Raw genomic sequence first — 23,510 nt, 5'->3', positions numbered from 1 at the left:
TTGGAGCCTTCTCCTCCTCCAGTCACCTTTGAGCTGACCACAGGCCCAGTGTGGGTCTGTGTCTCAGTGGTCTAAGCATAAGTGGGCATCCTTGAGGCCCTGAAGACCCACCACACAGGGCCTGACAATAAGCCGCATCAGCCTCACACGAGGGGCCAGTTAAAAATGCCACTCCTGGGCCCCCTCCATCCCCATATATAGGGCGTCTGGGGCTGGGTGGAGAGGGTTGGGAATCTGCATTTTAACAACACACTCTATGAGAGTCCAGCACTCAAGGAAGCGTGTTAAGCTTTGCACCAGAAGTGAAATGAAGGTGACACCATTCTAGTCCCAGCTGGCAGGTTTGCTGTGGGCCACTTGTACTGGCTGTGACCAAGTGATTGGTGATGATTACGATATTAGTTCTCTTTTGTGTCATGGACTTAGCTGTCCATGTCCAACCCCACTTCTGCATGTAAACTCAGGGGCGGGGATCGGGGCTCCTGAGCGCCCAGCACTGTGGGGTCTTGACAGTCACCTGCAGAGCTTCACTGAAGGAACGAGGCACCTGCTGCTGCTCTGTACCAGGACGATGGGTTAGAGTGGCATCACCTCCCACCCCCATGGCCTTGGGCCCCCAGGGGTTGGGGCAGGGGCAACTCCTCTGGCCAGAAGGTATAGGTTCTGTCTGCTCTCTAGCCAACATACACGACAGTACAAATTCATGACCAAATTATATCAACAGCAGAATTATAATATATTAATAGCAATATCATAATAGAAAAAAAGGCTTGGGAGGGCAACCATCTTCCAGAATCTGAAGGTTGGCATTCATTCTTCATGAGCTCAGCTGAAGGTAGTGCCTTCAGAATTTGGTTAAATGGCAGCGAGAAGGACCAGGGTTAGTTGCAGGGAATCATTTTCCAAGCAGGACCATTTAAGGGCCAAAACTGGCCCCTGAGGTTGCATGGAGCCTCCCTTCCAGAGTGAGATCTGTGGAAATAGAGCTGGTGGCTTTGGAATCAGGCTGTCTGTGACAGTGGCTTTCACAAAGACTCCGGTCCCATGGCAGTGTGGCCATTGACATTCCACCATATGAGGCCTTTCTGGAGGTGGCTTCTGGAAGGGTCTTCCAAGAACAGTGGCACTCAAGAGATCTGCATGTGGCCACGACCAACGTCAGCTGCTCCAGAGGACATGGCGAGTCAGCTCCCTGTTTGGTAATGGCCAGGAGCGGGCTCAGTCCCATGGGGCGTGGACGGTCAAGGTCTTGTTGACCATCTCCGGGTTCTTGCTTGTGCAGCCCCAGCCCTGCCCAGCGAGCCCACTCTGGGAGGAGGCTTTAGTGTAGGTGGAGGGCGGGGAAGCTCTGGGAGAACCATGCACCAGCGCCGCCTTGCACAAGGTCGGTCTCCAATAAATAAAATACTTGTGGATGAAAGGCCTCCCTTGCTGGCTTCTGACTCTGAACCTGCACCCACAGCAGCAGTGCCTCTCGGCCCAAGTCCGGAGACGGTGCCCACCCCTCTGGAGGCGGTGAGAAGAGGCTGAGAAAATGCTGATGAGCGTGTTCAGGACCAGGAGAGTCAACCTCTCGGGCCTCTACTTTGTGGGCTGCAGATGGCCGAGCAGCCTGGCAGCTTTTGACGTTCCCTGGGCTTCATCACCTGTTTTGCAGACATCCCCGACGGCCTCCCTTTACTCCGCTACACACAGACTAAAGTCCAGACGAGGGAGCCCGTGTGAAAGCCACCTCATCTGCACCTGGCGAGGCTTGTGGGGGAGGGGTTCTTCCCACCACTCTGAGATGACGAGTCCTGTCCTCACACCGTGGAGTGGGGCCTGGGCATCACGGCTATCCACAGCCGGCCGCAGGTCTTCACCACAGCGTGGCATTCTTAGTTCGAGATATACCCCCAGAAAGACAGAGATAAACATGCACAGACCCGTGTACGGAAGGGCCTAGAGTTAACGTGAACGGCATTTGGATGGCCCATCCTTGGGTGTCAGTTCCAGCTCTGGCGCCTGAGCGTGGGTAACTGAGAGGGGACCAGCTGGCCGTACGTCCCAACGGGGCAGCTTCCAACGTGGCCTCTCGGGGCAGGAAGCGAGGATCTGAGGGGAAGGGAGCCGGCCCCTCCTGGGTTCTGTGCTGGTGCTGAACCCGGACGCAGAGGGGGCTGCAGCCAGCCTCCCCCTCCCCTAGCCTGGTTCTGGCCAGTAAGAGCTCAGCCCTCCCTTCTTCCTCTGGGCAGATACCCAGAGGTCTCTCCGCCTGGGAAACCACCCACTACGGGGCTGCGGGGGCAGAGCTGCCTCAGTGAGCATCCCTACTGTGCAGGATGAGCCGGGGCCTCTGGGGGCCCCTCCCAAGGGGCCAGGGAAGACCCAGCCCTCCAGCTCTGTGCCCCGCCCCCGGCCCAGGTGCACAGCAGCCCCAAGGGACCCTGGGGTGCTCTGGGAGGAGGGGACAGGGAAGGCAAATGGTGGTGGGGTTTTCTTTCTTATTTAAGAAACGAAAAGGCGATGCCGTGTTAACGTTAGTAAATGTGGGCAGGTGTGGGGCAGGGTCCGCTCTCGGGAGCAGGGCGGCGGCCGAGGTCGCCTGTCAGATGAGGCTGGCGGCCTTCTCCTGCACGTTGTACTCCTTGTTCTTCTTCACCCGCCAGCTGATGTAGAGAAGCAGCAGCGTGCCCAGAGCCTTGTAGCCCACCTGCAAGCCCAGGTACCTGTGGGGCAGGAGACAGGCCCCGAGAGGGGTGTGGAGGCTCTGTGGCCAGCAACACGGTGGCCCGGGCCATGTGTCCTCACCACTCAGGGAAGGATCCAGGCCCACCCGGGTGGGGCCACTCTCCTCATTCCTTTTATCCCCAAGACCACAAGCCTCCCAGGGAGTAGGCGGGGAGTAGCTGTGGGACTCCCAGTCGTGCCCTGGCGCCCCCCGGAGGGCCAGAGAAACACTGCAGACCCAGCCGCCTGGAGGGTCCTGCTGCGCAGCACAGCCAGGAGGGGGCACCTTCCTGCTGCCGGCTTGGTCTGCCCCTCTCCAGGCCTTCCGTGCCACTCCCACGCCGTTTCCAGATCCCGTCCTGCCCCCCTGAAGCCCACTCTCCCTGCTGTCTCTGTCTGTGTGATGAGGCAGCAGGTGAGGTGGCTGGAAGAGGTGCTGAACTCAGTGGTGCTGCAGCCTGGGTGCCGCCTGCCCTTGGCCTCTGCCAGGAGCCGTGATGGGCCACCCCTTTCTGATCAGTGGGAGGCTGGCCTGGCATCATCATCCCACAGCCACGGCCTCTCCCTTTGAAAAACCTCTTTCTGCTGCTGTTCCCGCCCCCCGAGGGCCAGTGGGGACCGCAGAAGGGGGGCCACACCTGAGCAGCCCCTGAGTCTCGGAAGGCTGTCTGTGAGCCCTGAAACGCCGGTCACCGGTGGCCCCACTCCCTGCCCAAGGCAGCTCCCCTCCTGCCCGCTCCCTCGGAGGCCTGAGAGCCTCACAGTTGCCACCGGAGCAGATGGCGGCCTCTGCTTGCGCCTGGGGCCTGGCACGTCGTGCGGGTCCTCACCTGTCTCGGAGAGCGTCGTTGTCGTAGTAGATGCAGGCCCCTCGCCTTCCGGAGCACTGCGCGCCCCAGCGGATGCAGGAGTAGTCGATGGTGAGGCCGTAGAGGGCTGGAGACGGCAGCCAGGCTGGCGTCAGTGGGAAGAGAGTTCAGAGAGCTCAGGTCACGTGGAGCTGCCGGCAGAGGCACCCGGCAGGGTGGGGAGCGAGCCCCCCAGCGCCCCTGCACGGCCCACGGGCATGAGCACGGCTCTGCCCCAGCCTGGGAACCACAGTGACTTTGGAAAGCAGAGGAGCTTTCCGTGAAGCCTCAATTACTCTTTCACCAGAGGCTTAGAAGAGAAAAGGGGCCTCAGCCATCCTTCCAGGCCAGGGTGAGTCACAGATGTCACCGTGGGCCTGCTCAGACGGATACCGTAGTTCCCGCACTTGGGATTGCTAGGCTCCGCTGGGTGGCAGGAACCCCTTGAGGACACCAACTCCTCGGGTCCTCACAGCAGCCCGGAGGTGGGTGGGTGATCTCATTTTAACGGGGAGGAAGGTGGGCTTGGCTGGCTCACCTTTGCATAGGCAAGTGGGGTTAGGGCTGGACTTTGCACCCTGGCTTTTGGAGGTTCAGATCCCCACATTCTTCCACTACACGAAGCTGCCCTGCTGGCTTAGACAACACCCCCAGCAGACCCCCAACACCCTGGCTGCTCAGAACCTCCCAGGCCCCCTGAACTTCCCCACAGCTGAGTGGTGAGAACTGGTCCCGCAGGGGCCATGCCCTACGGCTGCTGAATATTCGGATGAGCTCTGCATCCTTAGCTACAGTTCTAGGCAGTCACTGGACTGGTGAAGGGCTTGGCCGGATTCACACCTGGGCCAGGTCACCCCATTCTCAGAACCACTCTGAACAGCCTCTCAGACTCTGTTTTGGGCCCTGTGGGAAGCTGCTTCTGGAGGAAAGAAAAAGGCAACCTTCTGCTCGTGGCTCTGCCCAGAGGTGGAAACCTTCAAGAACCAGCCTCTCTATTCAGACCTGCTGGCTCCCAAATCTCCAGGTGAACAGGGGATGGAAACTGGACACAAGGACTGACCTTCCTGAATGACGTTCCCTGAATAGAAATAAAGTCCAGAAAATTTTTCAACCAAGTCCCAGTGGGTAATATGAAACTTGCCAAGTCCTTTTTTCTACCCAGGGTGGAACTGCCTCCTCAGGTGATGAATGGATCCCTCCGGCCTGGGTTTTCTATCTGTGGTGGCCACACTGAGTTATCTGAGCTCAAATGAAAAAACAAAGGCAGCAGGTGCTTTGAGCCTCAGGAGAGGGGCTGTTTTCACGGTGGCTGCAAGAAGCAGGGCAGGGCTCTCCAGAGCCCATCCTGGCTGCTGCTGGGCTGGGCGGAATGTAAGGTTTCCTTCCCAGTGGAGGTTTCAGAGCAAGTTATACATGGTAAGTTATAAATGGAAAGGCACTGTGGTGACGACCATACCTCTGCCCCCAGGACAGGATAGATCCCAGTGTCCTGTGTCCTTTGTGCTTGTAATATAGGCCAGAGTCTGAAGGGGGGCTTCTGGGGCGAGAGGAGCAAGTGGCCAGAGACCAAGAAATCCTACTGAAAAAAACTGGTTCACTCCTCATCATCCCACACCTCACCTAGATTTGGTCGGAGGCCCAGGAGAGACATCACCCACACACCCCAGCGTGATCATGGAAGCTGCTACGGGGTGAAGTGCAGATCAGACTCCCAGATAATAATGCACCGTGGGCTCTGCAGGGATTTCAGCGTTTTAGGTCAGAAAGTGCACCCTGGTCACAAATGAAGTCCTTCCACTGCAGTCACCATATTCCCCACTGCTGTGCATGCCCCCGGGTCCTCCATAAATCTGTCCTTTTATCTGGTCCCTTTACTTAGTGTAAATCCATCCTGGAATCGGTCCCTTTACTTAGTGTACCTTCACTGCAAGGGTCTCCATATTAATGCCCTGTGTTTATCTAGTGCCTGGAGGTGTCCAGAAGGGACAGTCCAGCGTGGGCAGTCTGGGAAAGGCCCTGCAGGGCAAGCTCGGTGTTCCCTGATGCCTGCAGGCCGCTCGTCCTGTAGCCAGTCCTGATCACTGTGCACAGTTCCCTTCCTCCTGGGTTCTGGGCTGCTCGAGAGCAGGCAGGGCTGGCCGGCAGAGGGCCCCACTTTGCTGAATAGAGGTAGGAGGAGTGGATTTTGTCAAATGGAAAGGAAGCCAGGTCCGGGCTCTGCTGCCGTTCTGGTTGGGACAGGAGCATGAGGTTTTGTTTCTACAGCCAAGTCTTGGAGACAGATGACAAAATACCTGCCTTCAATGCTCTATTAGGCATTCTCAGCTGCGTCCACTTTTCCTTTTTCTTCCATAATTTCATTTGGTGTTAAAGCCATAGATAGAATCTTCCCTAACCTTAAGTGATGGGGAAACCGCCCATATGGGATTTGGCATTTACTGTTGTGTTGACTGTGTACAGCTTCTCTTTACGACAGAGATGAGACAGGGCTTCCCCCCTCCCCACCCTGCACCCCACAGCCCTCGGATTCCCCGTCATCTGGGGCCACAAGGAAGGGGACGTCTCTGACACTTACCCAGCAGGCGCATCAGCAAGAACTGTACTCCGATGGCAAATGACTTTTCCTCCTGGTTCACCACGCTGAAAAGGCAAACAGGAAATCAGCAGCGGGAGACTCAGGGCTGTGCCCTCCCGGCACCAGCGGGGCAGCCAGCCTCGGGGCACATCGGAACCCGCCCTCAGGTGGCCTTTCTGGGTTCACCTGGGCCCCGAGCTCCTGTTGCTCCTGTCAGTGGCTCTCAAAGCATGAACCCTGGACCAGCAGCATCAGTACCCCCTGGGAACTTATTAGAAAGGCAGATTCTCAGGCCTCGCCCCAGAAGAAGAGTCAGGCACTCTGGGGAGGGGGCCCAGCGATCTGTGTTGTAAGAAGCCCTCCAGGAGATGCTGTGCACACTCAGGTTGGAGAGCCACTGGTCTCTGTGATTTTCTGGGCTGCCCAGAGCCCCCTTCAAGAAGCAAAGGGCAGAGCATCTGGGAGCCGAGAGGACAATGAAGGCTGTGTTTATGGCCGCAGGTCTGAGCAGCTCCTGTGGTGTTTACAGCAATAGAAGACAGCCCTGATCCTAAGTGTAATTAGGGCCCCTGGGCTATCGGCTCCTGTGTGCGACTAAAAGAATCCTCTACTTTGGGCCGGTTTCGAGGGCGTGCGACCCGTGTGGCCTCACAGGGCCCCACCCTCAGAAAGGTCCCGTGTTTGCTTTAGTGCTCTGCTGTGGCTGGCTTGAAATTCTTAATAATTTTGGAACCAGGAGGCTTGCATTTCCGTTTTGCACTGGGTCCTGCAAATTATGCAGCCAGTCCTGCTCCCACCCTTCTCCCCTCAAGAGGAGAAAAGTGCTGGGCTGAGGAAGGAGGTTCAGAGAGAGAGGAGGGAGGCTGTCTGGAGGAGGTACTGCCAGGCCCTGTCACCCGGCTGGGCTGCAGCAGAGGGAGGACACGCCCTCCCAGGAGGTGGGGAGCCAGGGGCAGGCCAGCTGGGGCGCCAGGCTTCCCTGCGCCCTGAGTGCACACGGGGAGCTGGCTGGGGGAAAGCATTCGGGGGCTGAGGGGCCAGAAAGGGAGGGAACTCAGAAGTAATCCCCAGATCTCTGCACACATTTCATTCTACCTCCATAGTTCTGCTAGCAAACTGGAAAGGGACCTTCTTTCAGCTTCTCAGAATACCCGCTGGGGTGAAGCAGCGGGGAGGCACCCACTGGGATCCCCCAAGTGGGAAGCGCCTCAAATCTCCATCTCACGGACACTCCCTTTATTGCCCAGCGATGCCTTCAGTGGTCCAATCCATAACAGAAGCTTCCGTGTCTTGGTCCTTATTCCTGGGCAGACTCCTCTGGATTCTCAGCTAAATGGGACTTGGGAACCCATTTGGCTTCTGATAGAGATTTTGAGTTCCTTGGACTCTCTGCCCCTTCAGCCCCGAATTAACGCTGGCTCTCTGACCTCTCTTTCCTGATACATTTTTGGCAAACCTTCAGTCCCAGCCTGTATTTCCATGCCTGGCCGGAGGCCACGACTGATACAAATAAGGTTTGGATCACCGACAATGCCATCTTTAAGCCTCACCTTCTCCATACTACACAGCATCCATTCTTTCATCTTTCCCAGTGGGATTTATCTTTAGATCATTTTGGGATACTGGCCACCCACACACCTTTCTCAGGATCACGGGGTCCACCATGGCCCATCTGACTTGGGGTGCAAGAAGGGAAGTCCACTCAGGGGCCTTGGGTGAAAGCACGGCTACTTGGAATGCACGGACGGGAGCAGCGGAGGAGAGGGTGGTGTTGGGAGGCAATGTGCTCCAAGCATTCCCTACACAGTCTTGCAGAGTATGCTAAGAACGCAAGGTCAAGGTCCTGACTGTTCGCTTCGTGGGCCATTTTTCCCAGGGTTGTGGCTGCAACGAGCACCCTTGAGGCATGAGGTAAAATCTTCTAGACCAGCAGCAGGCTTGGTCTGTATAAGCAGTGGCTCTCCCAAGCTCAGTGTTCCTTAGCTGCGACCTACACCCACTGCAGGTGAAACATACACCCGAGCCCCTCCACGTCACCCAGTAGGACTTGGGGGGCATGGATAAATGATGCAGCATGAGGTTCACACGGCTTGCTGTGCTGTGAGCAGCAAGGTCCTTTGGCTTTGACCCAGGAGTCTCCCGGCCTCTGCCAGCATCCTTGTGGAACAGTAACAGAGACAGGAGCTTGGTAGTTTGCAAGCTAACTTGTAAATAAGGTAAAATCCCAGACCCTTCCTTATCTCCCAGTCTTCTGGGGAAACTAGGTCATTGCCACCTGGCTAGCTGATAATAGTAATAGCAATAACAATAATTTGGTTAATAGTGATAATTAACCAATATGCAGAGCACCTTGTATTTACAAAGCAATTTACCATATAACCCTGACACCAATCCTTTGAGGTCAATATCGTTAACCCCCTTTCATCCGCGAGGAAACTGAGACGGCAGAAGTGGGCCTTTGACCCTGGCCCCCCGGGCTTCCAGATCCTGTGTTTTTCCCTCTCTGCCTGCCAGACGGATGAGGACACGAGGGAGGCGGGCAGGGGGTGAATTATGCCCACTTGGTTGAAACCTTATTTTCTCCTTCGCCGAGGGTGAGGTGAAGGGAGGTCATTCCCTGTCCACACCTCAAGGGCACCTCAGTGCTGCTGTAACAGGATACCTCTGTCCTCCCCTCCCACCTGGCTGTCCCCTCCCTTCTGACCTGGCTCCTAGCACACTGCGCTTTTCTCATTTCCATCCTTTCCGTGGCCCTCATTCTGTCTCTGGAACTTTCCTCATTTTCCTTCCCCGATTTTATGTATCCAGCTGAATTCTCCTCCGTCCTCTCAATTCTTTTAGGACTTGAAGATAAGTGAATCTACAGGCGTGCAGTCAGGCAGCCTGGCTTGGGCACGTGGCTCAGCCGTCAGGCTCCTGCCCTCCCTGTGCGGGATGGAGGCACACGGACCCTGTGAGACACGGAGTGAGGCTGCAGCGAGGGACTCCCCACAGGCCCGGCACAGAAGCCCCCGCCACGGGCGCACCAGCATTATCTCCCTGTATCACCCCAAGAACGTCCAAGGACCCCGAGGGGCACGAAAGGCAGGAGAGCTGAGAAGGGGGCAGCTGGGCGCAAAGTGAGGGAAGCGTGGGGAAGGAGAGGCACACTCACCGCAGCACCATCATGTAGAGAGGGTTGTGGGAGATGCAGGCTATAAGCGCCACGAAGGAGATGAGGAAGATGGCCGAGAGCAGGAAGTGGGCGCAGGGGATGGGGCATGGGCCCATCTTTGCTGAAGCGGATCCTCCTCTCACGCAGCTGCAGTTCAAGTAGGTCTTGGAAGGAGAGGGAGGGGAACGGGGGAAGCCTGCTGTTATTATTTCGACTCCACATACTTTATTTATTTTTTATTTTTATTTTTTTTTTCCGGTACGCGGGCCTCTCACTGTTGTCGCCTCTCCCGTTGCGGAGCACAGGCTCCGGACGCGCAGGCTCAGCGGCCATGGCTCACGGGCCCAGCCGCTCCGCGGCACGTGGGATCTTCCCGGACCGGGGCACGAACCCGCGTCCCCTGCATCGGCAGGCGGACTCTCAACCACTGCGCCACCAGGGAAGCCCGACTCCACATACTTTAAACGCCTGCTCCATCTCTCGCTGCCCTCTGCCCTCCCTGGGGAGCTGGTGATGCTGGATGCAGAGGTTGGACAGGAGACCAGGTGGGGGTTTCAGGTGCCCCGTGGATCCTGCCTCTGACCACTATTTGGGCAACAGAAACCATCTTCACCAACACCAGTTGTCCAGCGTGGGCTGGGCTCTTCCTGCAGTTACACCCATGTCGGGATATGTAGGATTCCACTGCCAGGCACGGCCCACCCAGTGGGGACCGGGGCCTGGGAGGGCCCTCCTCTGGAGCAGCAGTGGTTTTGTGGGTTGCTGTTTTTGCTGTTTGTGTGTTTACTGCAGGGGCGTTGAAGGAGGATAAAAATAGGAGGAGATAGCAGTGGGAACCCAGAGGAATCTACTGTACTTTCTGCCTGAGAGGAATTCTTCCTGTCTGCAAAGGTCTCTGTCTCAAGTCTGCGAATCCATACGGCTCGACACAGTTGTACAGCTCTCCTTGGTGGCCACTGCCTGTCAGGTGGCCTTCACCTTTTCTCTCACATTGTCTGATAGACCAGCCTATGGTCCAATTACTGTAAGTGTCAAAGCAGTTATAGAGGCAAGATTAGAACTAATGAACTGGTATGCTTCCTTCTACCAGGCATTGGAACTATGTGCCCTTTTTACTTTGGCTGCTAGGAAGCTCATAATTAAGTTATATACAGTGTTGCTGCTAGCTTCCTCAGTCTGGATTTTTTTAAACATAGATACTTTTCCTTATAATTTGCTATTTTTTCTTGATATTATGCTAATGGATTTTGGTCTTGATGTGCCTGTGCTGTTACTGGAAACCTGTCAAGATTATTTCTGGCAATAGATGAGTCCCAGGTAAGTAAATAAAGATAAGAAAACCACAGAAGCCACCACAGTCTCCTCTGACTAGAAGGCAACTGAGAGAGCATCTTGTCCAAGTTCTTTGTCCTCCTGCTGCCTGAGAACCACACTCATCTGTCCGCAGAGCTGGCTGTGGAAGCAGCCTTGTCCTGTCCTCTCAGGGGAGGATGGTAAATGGGTCTAGCCTTGCCTGTGTCCTCCACACAGGCTTAAAGGAATAAGATGCGTCCTCTCCTTAGGGCATCCTCAGGGGAACTGCACAGACTTCCCAGTGCTCTTAGGAAAAAGAACATCCAAATCCTAACCTGACCCCTGCCTGCTCCCTGGCTGAGCCAGGTGTGACACTTCTCCTCACTCCACGGCAGCCCTGGCCTTCTCTCTTTTCTCCTGTGCCAGCTCATTCATGCCCTGGGGCCTTGCAGTTGCCTTCATTCTGTTCGTTTCACTCTCAGCTCTTCATAGTGTTTTCTTCTTCTGGTGGTTCAGTTCTAATGTCACCTCCTGAGGGAGGCCCCCAGGCATTCTCTGTCCCATTAAGTCTCTTCATGGCATGGGTTACTTTCTAAAACTCCCTTGTGCATTTATTTGGTAGAATAATACAAACTCATGAGGGCAGGGACCTGGGCTGATGGGTTCCCCCCTGAATACTTAGCACCCGTGGCTGTGTCTGGTGTTCACTAAGTATTTGCTGAATAACCGCACAAACGACTGGACTTGGTTTGCTGCTGTCTGATCCTGGGAGGCTGGGAGCCGTAGTGCTCTGAGGGCTGGCCAGGACCTCACCAGGTCAGCCTGGTGAGAGTGGGCTACCTGAGTGGGAGGCTGTGGCCGGGAGATACCTGGTCTTGCACAGACATGCCCCAGGCTGAGGCAGCACCCTGAGTTCTAGTCTCAGATCTGCCCCTCAATAGCCTCAGACTTCAAGCCAGTTGTGTGGCCATAGCTGAGGGTCGAGAGGGATTGAACCAAACGCCCTCTATCACCACTTCTGGCTCTAAGCGTCCAGGTCCACATCACAGAGGCCCTCTGCCCTCGATTTATCTGGCTCAGTCCGTGTGGCTTTGCAACACAGCCAGGACGCAGACAGGCCCATTAGGATCGGTCAGGGTGAGACCGGCAGGCCTCAGCTGAAGGGGGGCTCTGGATTGTTTCTGCTCTGAGCATTGTTAGGCCTCAGGAATGTGAATCTGTTGGACATCGGCCAATCTTTAATTGACTTTAGGCTGTAAGCATCTGGTCATGACCCTAGGGTAGGGGAGGTGGAGAGAGGCTGGGTGTGGCCCAGAGGCCAGGATGTTGGGAACGAGCAGGGTGGAGGCTTCCCCATCCCGAGTGGAGGAGCGGGCTGCAGGGACACGCACTGGGCAGTGGCCCGGGGCCCCTCCGGCCCTTACCGGTTGCTTGGAGACTGTAGAGCTGATGTTGATTTCACTGCAGCCAGCATGGCAAGGGGAGAGGTACTCAACCCCATCGTCTCCACAGACCGGGTGGAAGGCGGAATCTGGGCAGGAGCAGTCCCTGCGGCAGGCAGGAGGCTGTGGATGTATAGAACTGGATGTGCTGCCAGCAAAACAGGAAATGGGAATCAAACAAAGCAAGACCAAAGGAAAACCTCTCCACTCCAGCCCAGTGTGAGTTCCCTGCCTGGTGAGTGTGCCTGTGCGTCGCTGTTTGTCTTGGGCCAGCGCCACCCAGGGATCTGAATTATGCCTGTTGGGGTCAACAGTGAATTTGGCCGGTGCTCCTGGCACCTCTGCTTCTTCTGCTAGTAGGAGCCCAAACTACCAGTCGTTGGAAATGCTCGGTTGGCAAATCCCCCACTTCAGAAGGGGGCGAGACAGCCAACCAGTCAGGACTCTGATGAGAGAGATGGCAGATGCTACGGGAAAGTCAGAGGCAATAATTTCCCTTCCCTTCTCTTTCATCTGAGCTCGGGCTGAGGCCCCTTGAGGCAATCCAGGGTCTAGATGGCTCCCGTCTCTGGGTCTATGTAGCCATCACCCAGGTCACTCCATTCCCCTGAGCTTCAACCAAGGGATTTCACTGGCTGATCTCACCGATCTTACCATATCTGATATTCCTGATCTTCTTAGGGGAGGGTCCGGATTGGGGCTGATAAACCACAGTTCAGAGCTTTGCTAAAATAATTATACTAATCCTAGCTAATGGGCATGTCTCAAGCTCCAGGCACTGTGCCCGAGGGCTTTTCATGCGCCATCGCCATTGCCATCTCGCAGTAAGTCTACAATTAGTGGTGCTCCTTTTGTGGATGAAGGAACCTGACGATTAGATAAGTTAAGTAACTTCCTCCAACCAGAACTAGGCCCTGGTCTGATGACAAAACCCCGTGCTAAACTCCCAGTGAAAGCCTTCTTGGTTTCTCTCAATCCACAGCCAGAAGACCAGTACAAACCAGGGGGTGGGGGGTCCCATCCTGAGTGACACTCCCTTCCCTCATACCCACCAGAGACAGGAGAGTTTCTTTCAAAGAGAAAGAGAAAACACCAAGGCTGAAAAGTATGGCATCTCCAAGTATTGCAACCTCACCGGGCAAAATCTTAAAGAAGAGCTGTTGAAAGGCGGCTCCCAGGAAAAAAGTAACTGCTCCTTGCTCGGCACACTCCCTCATGGGCCCCAAAGCACTTCCTGAACATGAAGCCAGACTTAGAACTTAAAACCATGTTGCTTTATGCAAACCGACAGGTATACTTTACCTGCCCTCTTCCTCACCTGCCCTAATTTTTCAAGTCTGTCATCACCTTCCTTGTTCTTTCCCAGATCTTTGCAGGTCTCCGTCTCTCATCTTTCTTTGGCAGCTCAGTAAGACTCTGTAATTTTAGCCGGTACAGAGTGGATGCTAAAGGTAGCTATTTCCTGGTTCCTGAGGCTCACAGCACTACAGATTCATCCTGAAACCAAACTAATTAGCTTTTGGTGCTTCTTAAAAAACAGAACCCTAACCCTGATTGCTTGTGACCCACTAGGACCCTCTGATTTCTTCTCATAATTGAGCACACTATTCAAGATCTGATTTTCTCAGTTGCCACATAAGAGATTAGATCAACAAGGGAAAAGGAGAGAGGACAGTTGAAGGAGCAGAAAGGAAGACGTGTGGCAGCCACAGACAGGCTCTGGCCCCAGCCTCATTCCCACTACCTGCGGGGGTTGACCTCTGCCACGACTGGGGTGGAGCAGCCCATGAAGAACAGAGGAGCACAGAGGATCATGGAGATGGTGATGATGGTGGCAGCCACGCGGGGAATGGTTTGCAGAGAGAAAACAAAACGCTTCATGAGGATTCCTCCAAACAGCATCCCCAAGGCCGCAGCAGGGAGGTTCACAGCACCTACAGATGGAGAGAAACTGGTCTGGGTGCACAGGCCTTGCAGTGTGTGGGGGCCTCACACTGAGCTGGACCACAGGGAAGGGGGCATGGCTTCTTGAAGCGACATTCAATATGATTAATTGCAATAGTAATAAACGACATTAATTGAGCATTTACTGCAGAGCTATCTTGACACGGCAGACTGCCCTGCCTGTGCCAAGAATAAAGAAAGAAGTGGGGCCCTAGCAGCCAAAGGGATGTGGGTTGAATGTGCACTTATTAAGCGCCTTTCATTACCTGGCCCATCCTTGAACTATGATCACATGGGGTTATTAGCAAGGCACTGGTGGTGCCCCCTGCCTGATGCGCTAGTCAGAGGCCAAAGGCTAGAGGCGTGATGTCACAGCCAAGAGCCACACAGGAGGTCAGGGGTCACGCCCTGACCCCTTGCCTCTTCCACATGGTCAAGCTCACCGGTGAACTGGGCCCCATAATTCCCTTGGGTACTTGGTGGGACCACATCAGTGCTTCTCACCCTCAGCTGCAAAAAACACCGATGCTGGATGCTGGACATTCTGCTTTCATTGATTGAGGGTGGGGCCTGGGCGTCCCTATGTCTTAAAGCTCTCCAGGGGAGCCTAAAGTGCAGCGGGGACAGAGAATCACTGGGCCCCCTACTCCTTATGCAGGTGAATGTCTTCAAGTCATTGGAGAAGAAGGAAAACACCCAGAGGCATCTTGCCCAGCCCCCACTTCAATCCTCTCTCTTTCCTTTGTCGCCCCTGATGATGTCAGGGCCTTTGGGAGGCAGTCAGGCTTTCTTTCAGCCCCTCTGACGGGGAGGAAGTCATCCCCCAGCCTCCGCCCACTCCTGTCTGGAATGATAGGGGCCTAAGAAATCTGCCAAGAACGGTCTAGATTGCCAACCTGGAAGAATGTCCTTAAAATTCTTTCTCTCGGGCAAGAACCCGCTGGCTCCTGCCTGTGTCCAGTCTGGGGGCTCCCGGCCCTGGGTGGGTGGAAGGAGGGCTCAGCTGCGGCGGCACCCAGGGGACTCACCGATGAGGAAGTTGGCATAGGCCGCGGAGGCGCCATACTGCTTCTCCAGGAACTTGTTGAGGAAGGTGGAGAGGCCGGCAATGACGGAGGAGAAGGTGCACTGGGCCAGGACCACCAGCATGAAGAGCGGGTTCATCAGGAGCCTCAGGAAGATGCGGGGGAACCCTGCCAACAGACTGCCGTCAGGCCCGGGCCTCCGGGCAGTGGTCACAGGGGTCCGTGACACCGGCCACTGCCCTTCCTCCCCCCAAGGCAGCTCCTCTCTCTTCCTCAGGGCGGAATCCAGGCCCTGAGCTGTTCAGTGGCCTGTTGGGGGCACACAGCCACTGGGGCTCCACTCAACACGCTCGTGGGCTGAATGAAAGGAGGACAGGCCTGGAAGAAGTCAGGCGGAGGGTGAGTGTGCATGATGGTTGCATCCACGGGAAGGGGGGGGAGAGGAGAACGTGGGCCAGGCGGTGTGGGTGGGGCTACCTCCGTCTGAGTTTGGGTCTCCTGCTATCTGCACAGCAGCAGTCACCAGGGCCCCTGGCAGAGCCCCTCCTGAGAGGTTGGCCAATTTTAGACCACCTGCTTTTAGTGCCCCTCAACACACCTAACACCGCATGGGCTGGGCTACTCCGGACCGCCCCCACCCCAAGCCAGCCCTCCCAGGGCTGCCGGGTCACTCAGTTACGTTTAATGAAATCCACCAGGGAGCTTCTTGACTTGGCCTCTTCCATCTTCCTTGCCTCATCCGCTATGGTGGGAGTCCTCTGAAGGCAGTGAAGGGGGTGAGGGTTAATAACCCAGGTTCCCTGCAGCCACCTTCCCTGGGCCCTTGATCCTTCTGGTCTTAGTGGTTCAGGGCTGGGCAGTGGTCAGCCACCCCGGGTGTATGTGGGAGGGCGTCCAAAGCCATCACCACCTATGTGTCGGTGAGCCCGGTGCTTGGCCACCAACCAGAACGCGTCCATGCCAGGGCCTCCCAAGATATTATTTCATACCTGGGCATATTATTTTGTATCTAACTGTTGGCTGATGCCAAAAGGCATCTGAGTGGATCTCACCCCTCGTCTGTCTGTCATGGCTACACTTCTTCCCTGTCCCCAGATTCCAGGGGCTGCGGGCTTCTGGGACGCTCTGGTCTAGAATGACCTCTGTTTTCCAGCTCTCTCTTTCAATCTCCTCTATGGAGTCCCTTCTTTCTTCTGGGCCCAAAGTTGGGTCCTGTTCAAGGCTCTGACCTGGCTCTTGGCCTGCACTTTCGGTGCAGACCTCCTCAGTGAACTTGTTAGCTGCAGCCTGAGGCCCCCAGCTCTGAACCACCACACAGATGCAAGGCCCCTGAGCTCTGATACCATTAGGATCCCCCAGGGGACTCATCAGCAGGCCTAGGAGCTCCTGTTCTTTTAGTGCTTTCTCCACGGTGGGCACCACACCCAGTGCTCTGCATACAATGTCCCATTCCTCACAACCTCCTCCCAAGATAGGGACTCTATCTCCAGTATTTTAAAGCAGAGGGAGACTTAGGAGCAAGGAAACTTGCCTAGGATGCCTCAGCTAGTTGACAAGTAGCAGAGCTGGATTCAGGTTTGCCTCCCCCCAAAACCACCCCGATGTGCTGCCAACCTCTGAAATTCTTCCTCAAGACAAGCGGAGGCCCCTCTACCCTCGCCCCTCCTCCAAGCTGGGCCTAGATCTCACACACCTCATTGCCAGACGTCCAGCTCTGCCTCTGGCTCCGAAGCTCGGCACAAATTTTTGCCCCTCTCAGCTCACTGCGCCCCCTCCAGCACCCCCTCTTGGCACCCCCTCCGAGGACATCTACCCCTGCCCTTGCCTCATCTGCCCGGCAGCCATGGCCTCGGTCCTCAGCTGCATCCCCCATCTCTACACTGGCCTCATCAGATCTCCAGCCTTCATTCCTTCCCAACTCTCCAACCTCAACCTTGACCCAGCTACCATGTTTCACCTCAGTGGCACCAGTCACTCAGAATTTCATGGGATCAGAACAAGTTCTAGACCCTTCGGTCTAAGGGTAAGGCCCCCACCCAGACTTCTCCCCACTGTTTTCCATTCTCATCCTTCCCTGATTTCTTTCCCCAACAGATATGACTGGAAGATGCAGGGCAGGGCAGTCGGCTCAAAGTATGCTCCACTCACAGCCCACCCTCAGGCTCTGCAGCACTCGGAATCCCCTTCTTACTCAGTCCTTTAGGATTAGACATGACCGGCCCCATTACATGCAAAAGTCAACTGCTCCAGGTCACATATTCAGCTTTTATTGGCTCTTAATTCTTTATTCCACTTTAGATGAACTCAGTGTTTCCCCAAACTACATTCCCTGGAGCCCTCCTAATCTCTGAGATGCTAACACAGTAAGGGAACACTGATGAGATACCATCTTTTGGAAATTCACAAGCACTCTCACCTCTCAAAGTCTCTCAGAAGTCCTGTATCATGAAACTTGTTTAGATTTCACCCAGAATTTACTTAACTTGCTGCAACTTCTCAGCTCTGTTTATTTGCTACCTCTACCTACTTTTATGAAACTCTTATAATAGGTAGAATTGTGGGTTCTCAGAAGCTTACCTCCATTCCTCTGGGCATTGCTCGAGGAAAGAAAAAAAAGGGGAAAGAGGTAACAACCAGGCAGGCTGAGGAAATGAGCAGGCCCAGCCACCAGGCTCCTATCCATCGGGGGTCTCCGGGGCTCAAGTTAACTGCAGCTGAAGAGAAAACAAAGGACACAAGTGTTTGTTGGATGAATGCATGATCTCACCTTACTGATCGGGGGATCTTTCTTCCCACGATGGACAAGAGGTAAGCTGTGAGCTAGCATCTTCGTCCAGACGGCGTTCTCTCCCGAGGCCTCTCTGGTCTTCTCAGAGAGCAGAGGCCACTAGGGAGGATCAGTGAGGTTAACTTTGGCCTGCAAGCGCCATTTCATCGGTCAGTTTTCAAACCCATGCATGTATTCGCGGTTTCCAAACCTGCACTCTTAATCACTGGATGCTACTGCCTCCCAACTTTATTGATCCCTAAGAAAGGAGGCCTCATAATCCTTAGATGCTTAAAAAAACAACCACCAACAGAGTAGGCTACCAGGCCTCTGAAGGAGATGTTTTCTTCTTTGTAGTCTCCCATCCACGTCTGAGGGTCTGCCACTGTATTTCTCTTTGTAAAGAAACTACATGGGCATGGAGGGAGGGAGAAGATAGCAGAACAGCCCTCAGCCCAACACTTTCCTGGGTGCTGTCCCTGGTGGCCTGGGAGCTCAGTTGCTAGTCTCTTTGGGCAACGAAGAGCCAGGACCCAACTCAGGAAGTACAAGTGAAGGGCAAAGATGGCTTGACCCTGAGCAGACAGCTCCGCTAGCTTTGCCCTTTCCTTTGAAGTACAGGTGGGTGACCCTGAGCAGATGACATTGTGGTCAGACAGCCCCAGGGACAGGAGTCTAGGGGCTCTGGCAGCATGACTGGGTTAAGGCCTGCCCACATTCTTTGTGAGACAGGCAGGTTCTGATCTGGGTGCTGGGCACTGGGGGGTGGGGGGTGTGTGTTATTCCTGAAGGTCTGGCTTGGACCTGCCTTCCAGCCACATCTGGCCTGTGGGAACTTACATATCACCCACACACGCCCCACGCATTGCCCCCCATGGCTCTGTCCGGATGGTTTCCTCCACTGGGAAGGCCTCTCCCATCACCACCCGTGTAATTGCACCCACATGGGAGGCAGACCTCACCTCCCTGGGAGGCCCTCCCTCATCAGCTCATGGAGGAGCACTTTTCTGCCTTGGAACTGTCAAAGTACTTTGTCTGTCCCTCTGTTACAGTGTCAGCCTTCCCTGCCTTGTGGGAGGCTGGGGTGTGTAAGGCAACCTCACCATAGCCATATGCCCTTGCAGGGTCCATCCTGGGGTCGGCTCCCCGAACAGCTAACTCAGTATGTGTGCTCCTGTCTATGGATGGTACTTTCTCCTCCTAAGATACACGGTGGCTTCATCCAGATCACTTCTTAAAGAGCTCACTCCTGTCAACCTCCACATATATCAGGCATGTTCTAAACACTGCAACATCTCTATTGCACTATCATTAGCCCCTTTTCACAGATGAGGAAACTGAGGCACAGAAAGGATGAAGATACTTGCCCAAGATCACTCAGCCAGTAGAGGAGGCAGAACCAGGGTTAGACACAGGTTCTCTACTACCTGTGCCCACATGGTTAAACACAATGCTACAAGCCTCTGGATGGGAGTCATAACCCATGTGAGTATTCTACGTAGTGCTGCTTCTTTTCCCCCAAAGAGCCCTTATCAATATTTTTTTAAACAATCAAAACCATCTTAGAATCAAAGAATCATAGACCTCTTTTTAATACCATCACCAAGACAGGTAGCTGTGGTGGCAACCCCTGAGGCCCTGCCCTAGGTCTCAAGGTTTCCTGCTGCAGAAAGTGTGCTTTCTTAGGGCAGAAAGTGTGCTTTCTTCAGCAGTGCATCCCCCTTGCCCACCCCCACCCCAGACCCTGGAGAGAGGAGGCCCATGCTGTCCTGTCCGCTGACTACAGGAGGGAGGGAGGGGGCGGGTGGCGGGGTGGCCGTGAGCATTTAAAGTTCAAGCTTCATCCTTGTCCTGACTAGCTGGGGGCTGTGGTCCTGGCACACACTCACCTGTGTCCACTCTGCCGTAGTCCACAAAGATCTGCAGCATGACCGAGCCCAGCAGGTACCCGAAAGCCGGCCCGAATACAGAGATGGCAAATAAGATGGCTGGAAAGGGGAGGAGGAAAGGAGGCCGAGAGGGATTGAGAGGGTGGCAGCCCCGGGCTCTTTCCCTTGCTGAGGGGTTCCTGAGACACCCCCCCATCTGTCCCCTGGCCCTGACAGGTCCACACCTGTGGCATTTACTATAGGCACGGCTGGAGCCACTCAAGATCCTGAGATGTGCAGGACCAAAGCTGTTTCTCCTCCAGCCAGATGCCGGAGAGATCCGCTTGCCGGGAGAGAAGCAGCCTCCTCGGTATTTACAGATGCTGGCCCAGGTTGCGTGTTGGTGGGCAGATCTCCCTGCAGGTACGATGTGGCAGTGGGCAGCCCTGGGGGAGCTTGTGGGCCCCAGAGCCTTGGGTGTGGTCTGTCTGGTCTGGGCCGTGGGCCCTTAGGATGCTCAGTGTGCCTTGTTCTAAGGGAAGGATTTGCTCAGTCTGATGGTCACGTGCTATCTGCTTTGCATATGCTTCTTTGCGGCCAAACTTCTCCCTAAGTGGATGGCGCAGAGAACACGTGTGCCCAGCCTGTGCCCAGACTCGACAGACGCAGTAGCTACTGCTGGTCGAGGAGCTGCCCGGTGCCTGCCCTGGGACCAAGGGCTCACATACATCACCTCAGGTACGCCCGCGTCCCCAGCGCACAGAGACTGTGGGCCCCATCCTGCTGGTGAGGAGCTGGGGCCTGGGCTGGGACTCAAACCCGGTGCGTCAGATCCCCAGACCTCTGCACGCATTGGCTGGGCCCCGTCAGGACACGCCCCCACCCCGCAGCGCTCTTCAAGCCCGACTCACAGATGTACAGGGGCGAGTTGTTGGGCTCCGAGAAGTCGTCCACGTAGGAGATCCCGAACGGCTGGATGGGCACCGTGCCGATGCCTGCCAGCAGCTGGGCCACCACCATCAGACCCCACATGCTGCTGGTCTCCTTCCGGGAGTCCTGGGTGCTGCTGTGGCACTTGCTGGGGGGCAGGCCCTGCAAGTGTTTCTGACAGAGCTCCGTCTGGAGGCGGCTGCTGTTCCCTGCAATGAGACAGCGGGCTCCGGTCACCCCCACCCTGGAGTCCTGGCCGCATCAGCTGGCCTCCAGACCCGGACTTTCTCCCAGGCCTTCTGGGAGCGGCTCTAGAAACAAACGTGAGAGGAGGGTTGAGGGTGGGCTCCCTGCCCTGAGGCGGCGCAGCCCTTGTCGGGTGTGAGAGCCATCCTCGTCTCCTGGGGATCCATTCCTTCTCCTCTCTGGGTACAGGTGGGGGGCCGGGCTTGGAGGCATCAGTACCTCCCTCCCTGGGAAAGAGGAAGCCAAGATCAACACCCAGGCTTGTCGGGCTTCAGTGGCCCTGTGCGCAGCCTCAGGCTCGGGTCTCCAAGGTGTGGTTCACTTTAGCAGGACAGAGGTCATTCCGTCCCACAGAAGATGGTGTCACCCCCAGCCTGGGATGCTCGCCAGGGGTCATGACTCCCAGAGCCCTCACTCCTGGATTGGGTCCCAGCATTGGGTCACGCTAGAGAGCCCTGTTGTCAAAGGCATTGAACGTGCTTACCCAACCTGGCAGCTCCCAAGGGTCAAGAACCTGGGAAGCTGAAGGGACTTTGAGACCCTCTGGTTTAAACTCTCCTGTTACAGATGGGGGGGGGGGGGGTGAGGCTGCACCCATGGGAGCTAGGCTGCACCTTCTGTGAGGGCCCCAGAGGCCGCAGTGCGGCCTGTGGGCATCAGTGCCTATGGCTTTGGGGACCTGGCCAGGCTGGACTGTCACTCCCATGCCACTGTTTCCAATTGGGCCCACACTAAACAAAGAGCATTGTCAGCCCTCCGAGGCCTTGAGGGCTCCCGAGGGCTCCTTTCCATGAGATGCCTTCTTTTCCAGCCTTGTAGAAGCCAATGCAAACTGCTAACGTCACTGACCCCTCTCCTTGGAGCTCCGTTTCACTCTCATTTGTGGTCCTCCCAGAGATGGCAGAGCTCTGAGCTGGGTGGGCCTCAGAGTCCCACAGAGAGGAAAAATGAGGGCCGTGGACGAGATCTGTCCATCACACTGGACTCTGCCCAGTGCTGTTGAGCTCAGGGCTACTCTGGACGGTGGGGCAGGGGAGGGGTCTGCCCCCTCATCGTCCCCTCACCTCCCGCAGACACACATGCTTGTCCAGCCTGGCCCCAGCATCTCCTGTCCTCTATCCTAGTGCCTGTGTAGGACATGGCCTAGGGGGCTCCCCCATCGATCCGGGGGCCCCTTGGCAAAGGGGGCCAAGACGCCTGTCTGGTCAAGGTCTTCCAGACCTGACACCAGCCGTGTGCAAGGGAGCTGTGTGCACCCAGGCCAACGGCCAGCCCCAGACTTTTGTGAGTATCCCTCTGTACCTCCCTCCTCCCACTCCACACCCTTTGTCCCACCTTTCAATTCAGGGTTTGGATAGAGAGTAGTGGTCTAACCACACGGGTAAATAGGAGACACCTCTTAGAATAAGGGTGGGGAGGTAGCCTTACTGACATGCAAAGACAGCTGTAACATCTTGTAGAGTCAAAAAATAACTAGTGGTTTTGGAGAAGAAATGTATGCGGCCTAATGGAATATGCAGAGAAAAACTCTGGAAGACCATGGTTCTCTCAGGGTGATAGGATTGTGGTGATCTTTGTGCGTGTGTGCTTGCCTCAGAGTACTTTCTAATTTTTCTATAATGAACACAAGATACTTTTGAAATAAAGCAACAGTAAAAGCTTTTAAGTTAAAAATATTATTTTCGGGCTCCCCTGGTGGCGCAGTGGTTGAGAGTCCGCCTGCCGATGCAGGGGACGCGGGTTCGTGCCCCGGTCCGGGAGGATCCCACGTGCCGCGGAGCGGCTGGGCGCGCGAGCCACGGCCACTGAGCCTGCGCGTCCGGAGCCTGTGCTCCGCAACGGGAGAGGCCACGACAGTGAGAGGCCCGCGTACCGCAAAAAAATATATATATGTATTTTTTCATCAAAATTTAACAATGTCTCTCCCACTTCTTATTTCTTTGTTCCATAGCCATTGCCCTAGGCCTGTGAAAGGCAGGCCCATCACACTAGCGCTGAGTTTCTCTGCCCACCCCACCTTCCCTGACGCCTCTCCTTGCTCGTGTATTGGGCCTTTCTCTGACTTACACGCTTTACTGTAGAGATCCAAGTTCCAGTGCCAGAATTTTTAAGCTTCTATTAACTGCACAGGCAGACACTGCCAAGGCTGTGACATACATTTTGTCGTGCTCACAGGGGTTATTGGCCCACATAAGTAGCTGCTCTGGGGCAGAGCTGGTATTTGAACCCATGTGTGCCTGACTCAAAGTCCTTAATGAAATCAAATCTGAAATGGCAGCTTTGAAAAGACACAACACACATTTTGCAGGGATGGAGGAGCCAGGCCTGGGGAGATTCCTCTACCCATCTCTAGTTACGTTCAAACACATGAGGCCTCTGACCTCTGTAAGTGGCTGGGAACTTCCTCCCAGGTAGAGGTATCCTGGAAAGGGGCTGGCTGCTGGGAGTTTTGCTGAAATCCGAGACAAAGAGACGAAACAAACACATGGTATAAAGAGTCAAGAAATTGGCTTTGGTGAAATAAGCCAGACACAGAAAGACAAATACTGTATGATCTCACTTATATATGGAATCTAAAACAGTCAAACACAAAGAAGCAGAGAGTAGAATGGTGATCGCCAGGGGCTTGGGGGAGGGGGAAATGGGGAGGTGATGGTCAAGGGTATAAAGTTTCAGTTATGTCAGATAAGTTCTGGAGATCTACTACAC

At 55.3% G+C, this 23,510-nt stretch overlaps 1 protein-coding gene and 1 long non-coding RNA gene across 3 annotated transcripts in view; one reads left to right on the top strand and one right to left on the bottom strand.

Moving 5' to 3' along the window:
- Positions 1–712: 712 nt before the first annotated feature.
- The window catches only part of SLCO2A1 (solute carrier organic anion transporter family member 2A1), a 77,874-nt gene continuing 55,076 nt past the window's right edge, over positions 713–23,510 (bottom strand). The window contains exons 4-14 of one of the 2 annotated variants that reach the window (XM_059064832.2): positions 20,537–20,764; positions 19,647–19,745; positions 17,568–17,704; positions 15,670–15,748; positions 14,994–15,158; positions 13,766–13,955; positions 12,004–12,169; positions 9,287–9,450; positions 6,133–6,197; positions 3,540–3,663; positions 713–2,708 (exon numbers count right to left, since the gene is read on the bottom strand). In XM_059064832.2, coding sequence (XP_058920815.1) covers positions 2,588–2,708; positions 3,540–3,663; positions 6,133–6,197; positions 9,287–9,450; positions 12,004–12,169; positions 13,766–13,955; positions 14,994–15,158; positions 15,670–15,748; positions 17,568–17,704; positions 19,647–19,745; positions 20,537–20,764 — 1,538 coding nt within the window. In that variant the 3' untranslated portion in view covers positions 713–2,587. The remainder of the gene's footprint in view (positions 2,709–3,539; positions 3,664–6,132; positions 6,198–9,286; positions 9,451–12,003; positions 12,170–13,765; positions 13,956–14,993; positions 15,159–15,669; positions 15,749–17,567; positions 17,705–19,646; positions 19,746–20,536; positions 20,765–23,510) is intronic. The other variant, XM_067033774.1, reaches the window with a different exon arrangement.
- On the top strand, positions 15,170–19,888 carry LOC136794228 (uncharacterized). The gene is made up of 3 exons (XR_010840631.1): positions 15,170–15,389; positions 19,086–19,242; positions 19,617–19,888. It is a non-coding gene; the product is annotated as an uncharacterized lncRNA (long non-coding RNA).

The sequence above is a fragment of the Kogia breviceps genome, chromosome 5 (assembly GCF_026419965.1).
Source record: "Kogia breviceps isolate mKogBre1 chromosome 5, mKogBre1 haplotype 1, whole genome shotgun sequence".
In the NCBI taxonomy this organism is placed as follows: Eukaryota; Metazoa; Chordata; class Mammalia; order Artiodactyla; family Physeteridae; genus Kogia; species Kogia breviceps.
This window is presented reverse-complemented; position numbering and strand designations above follow the sequence as displayed.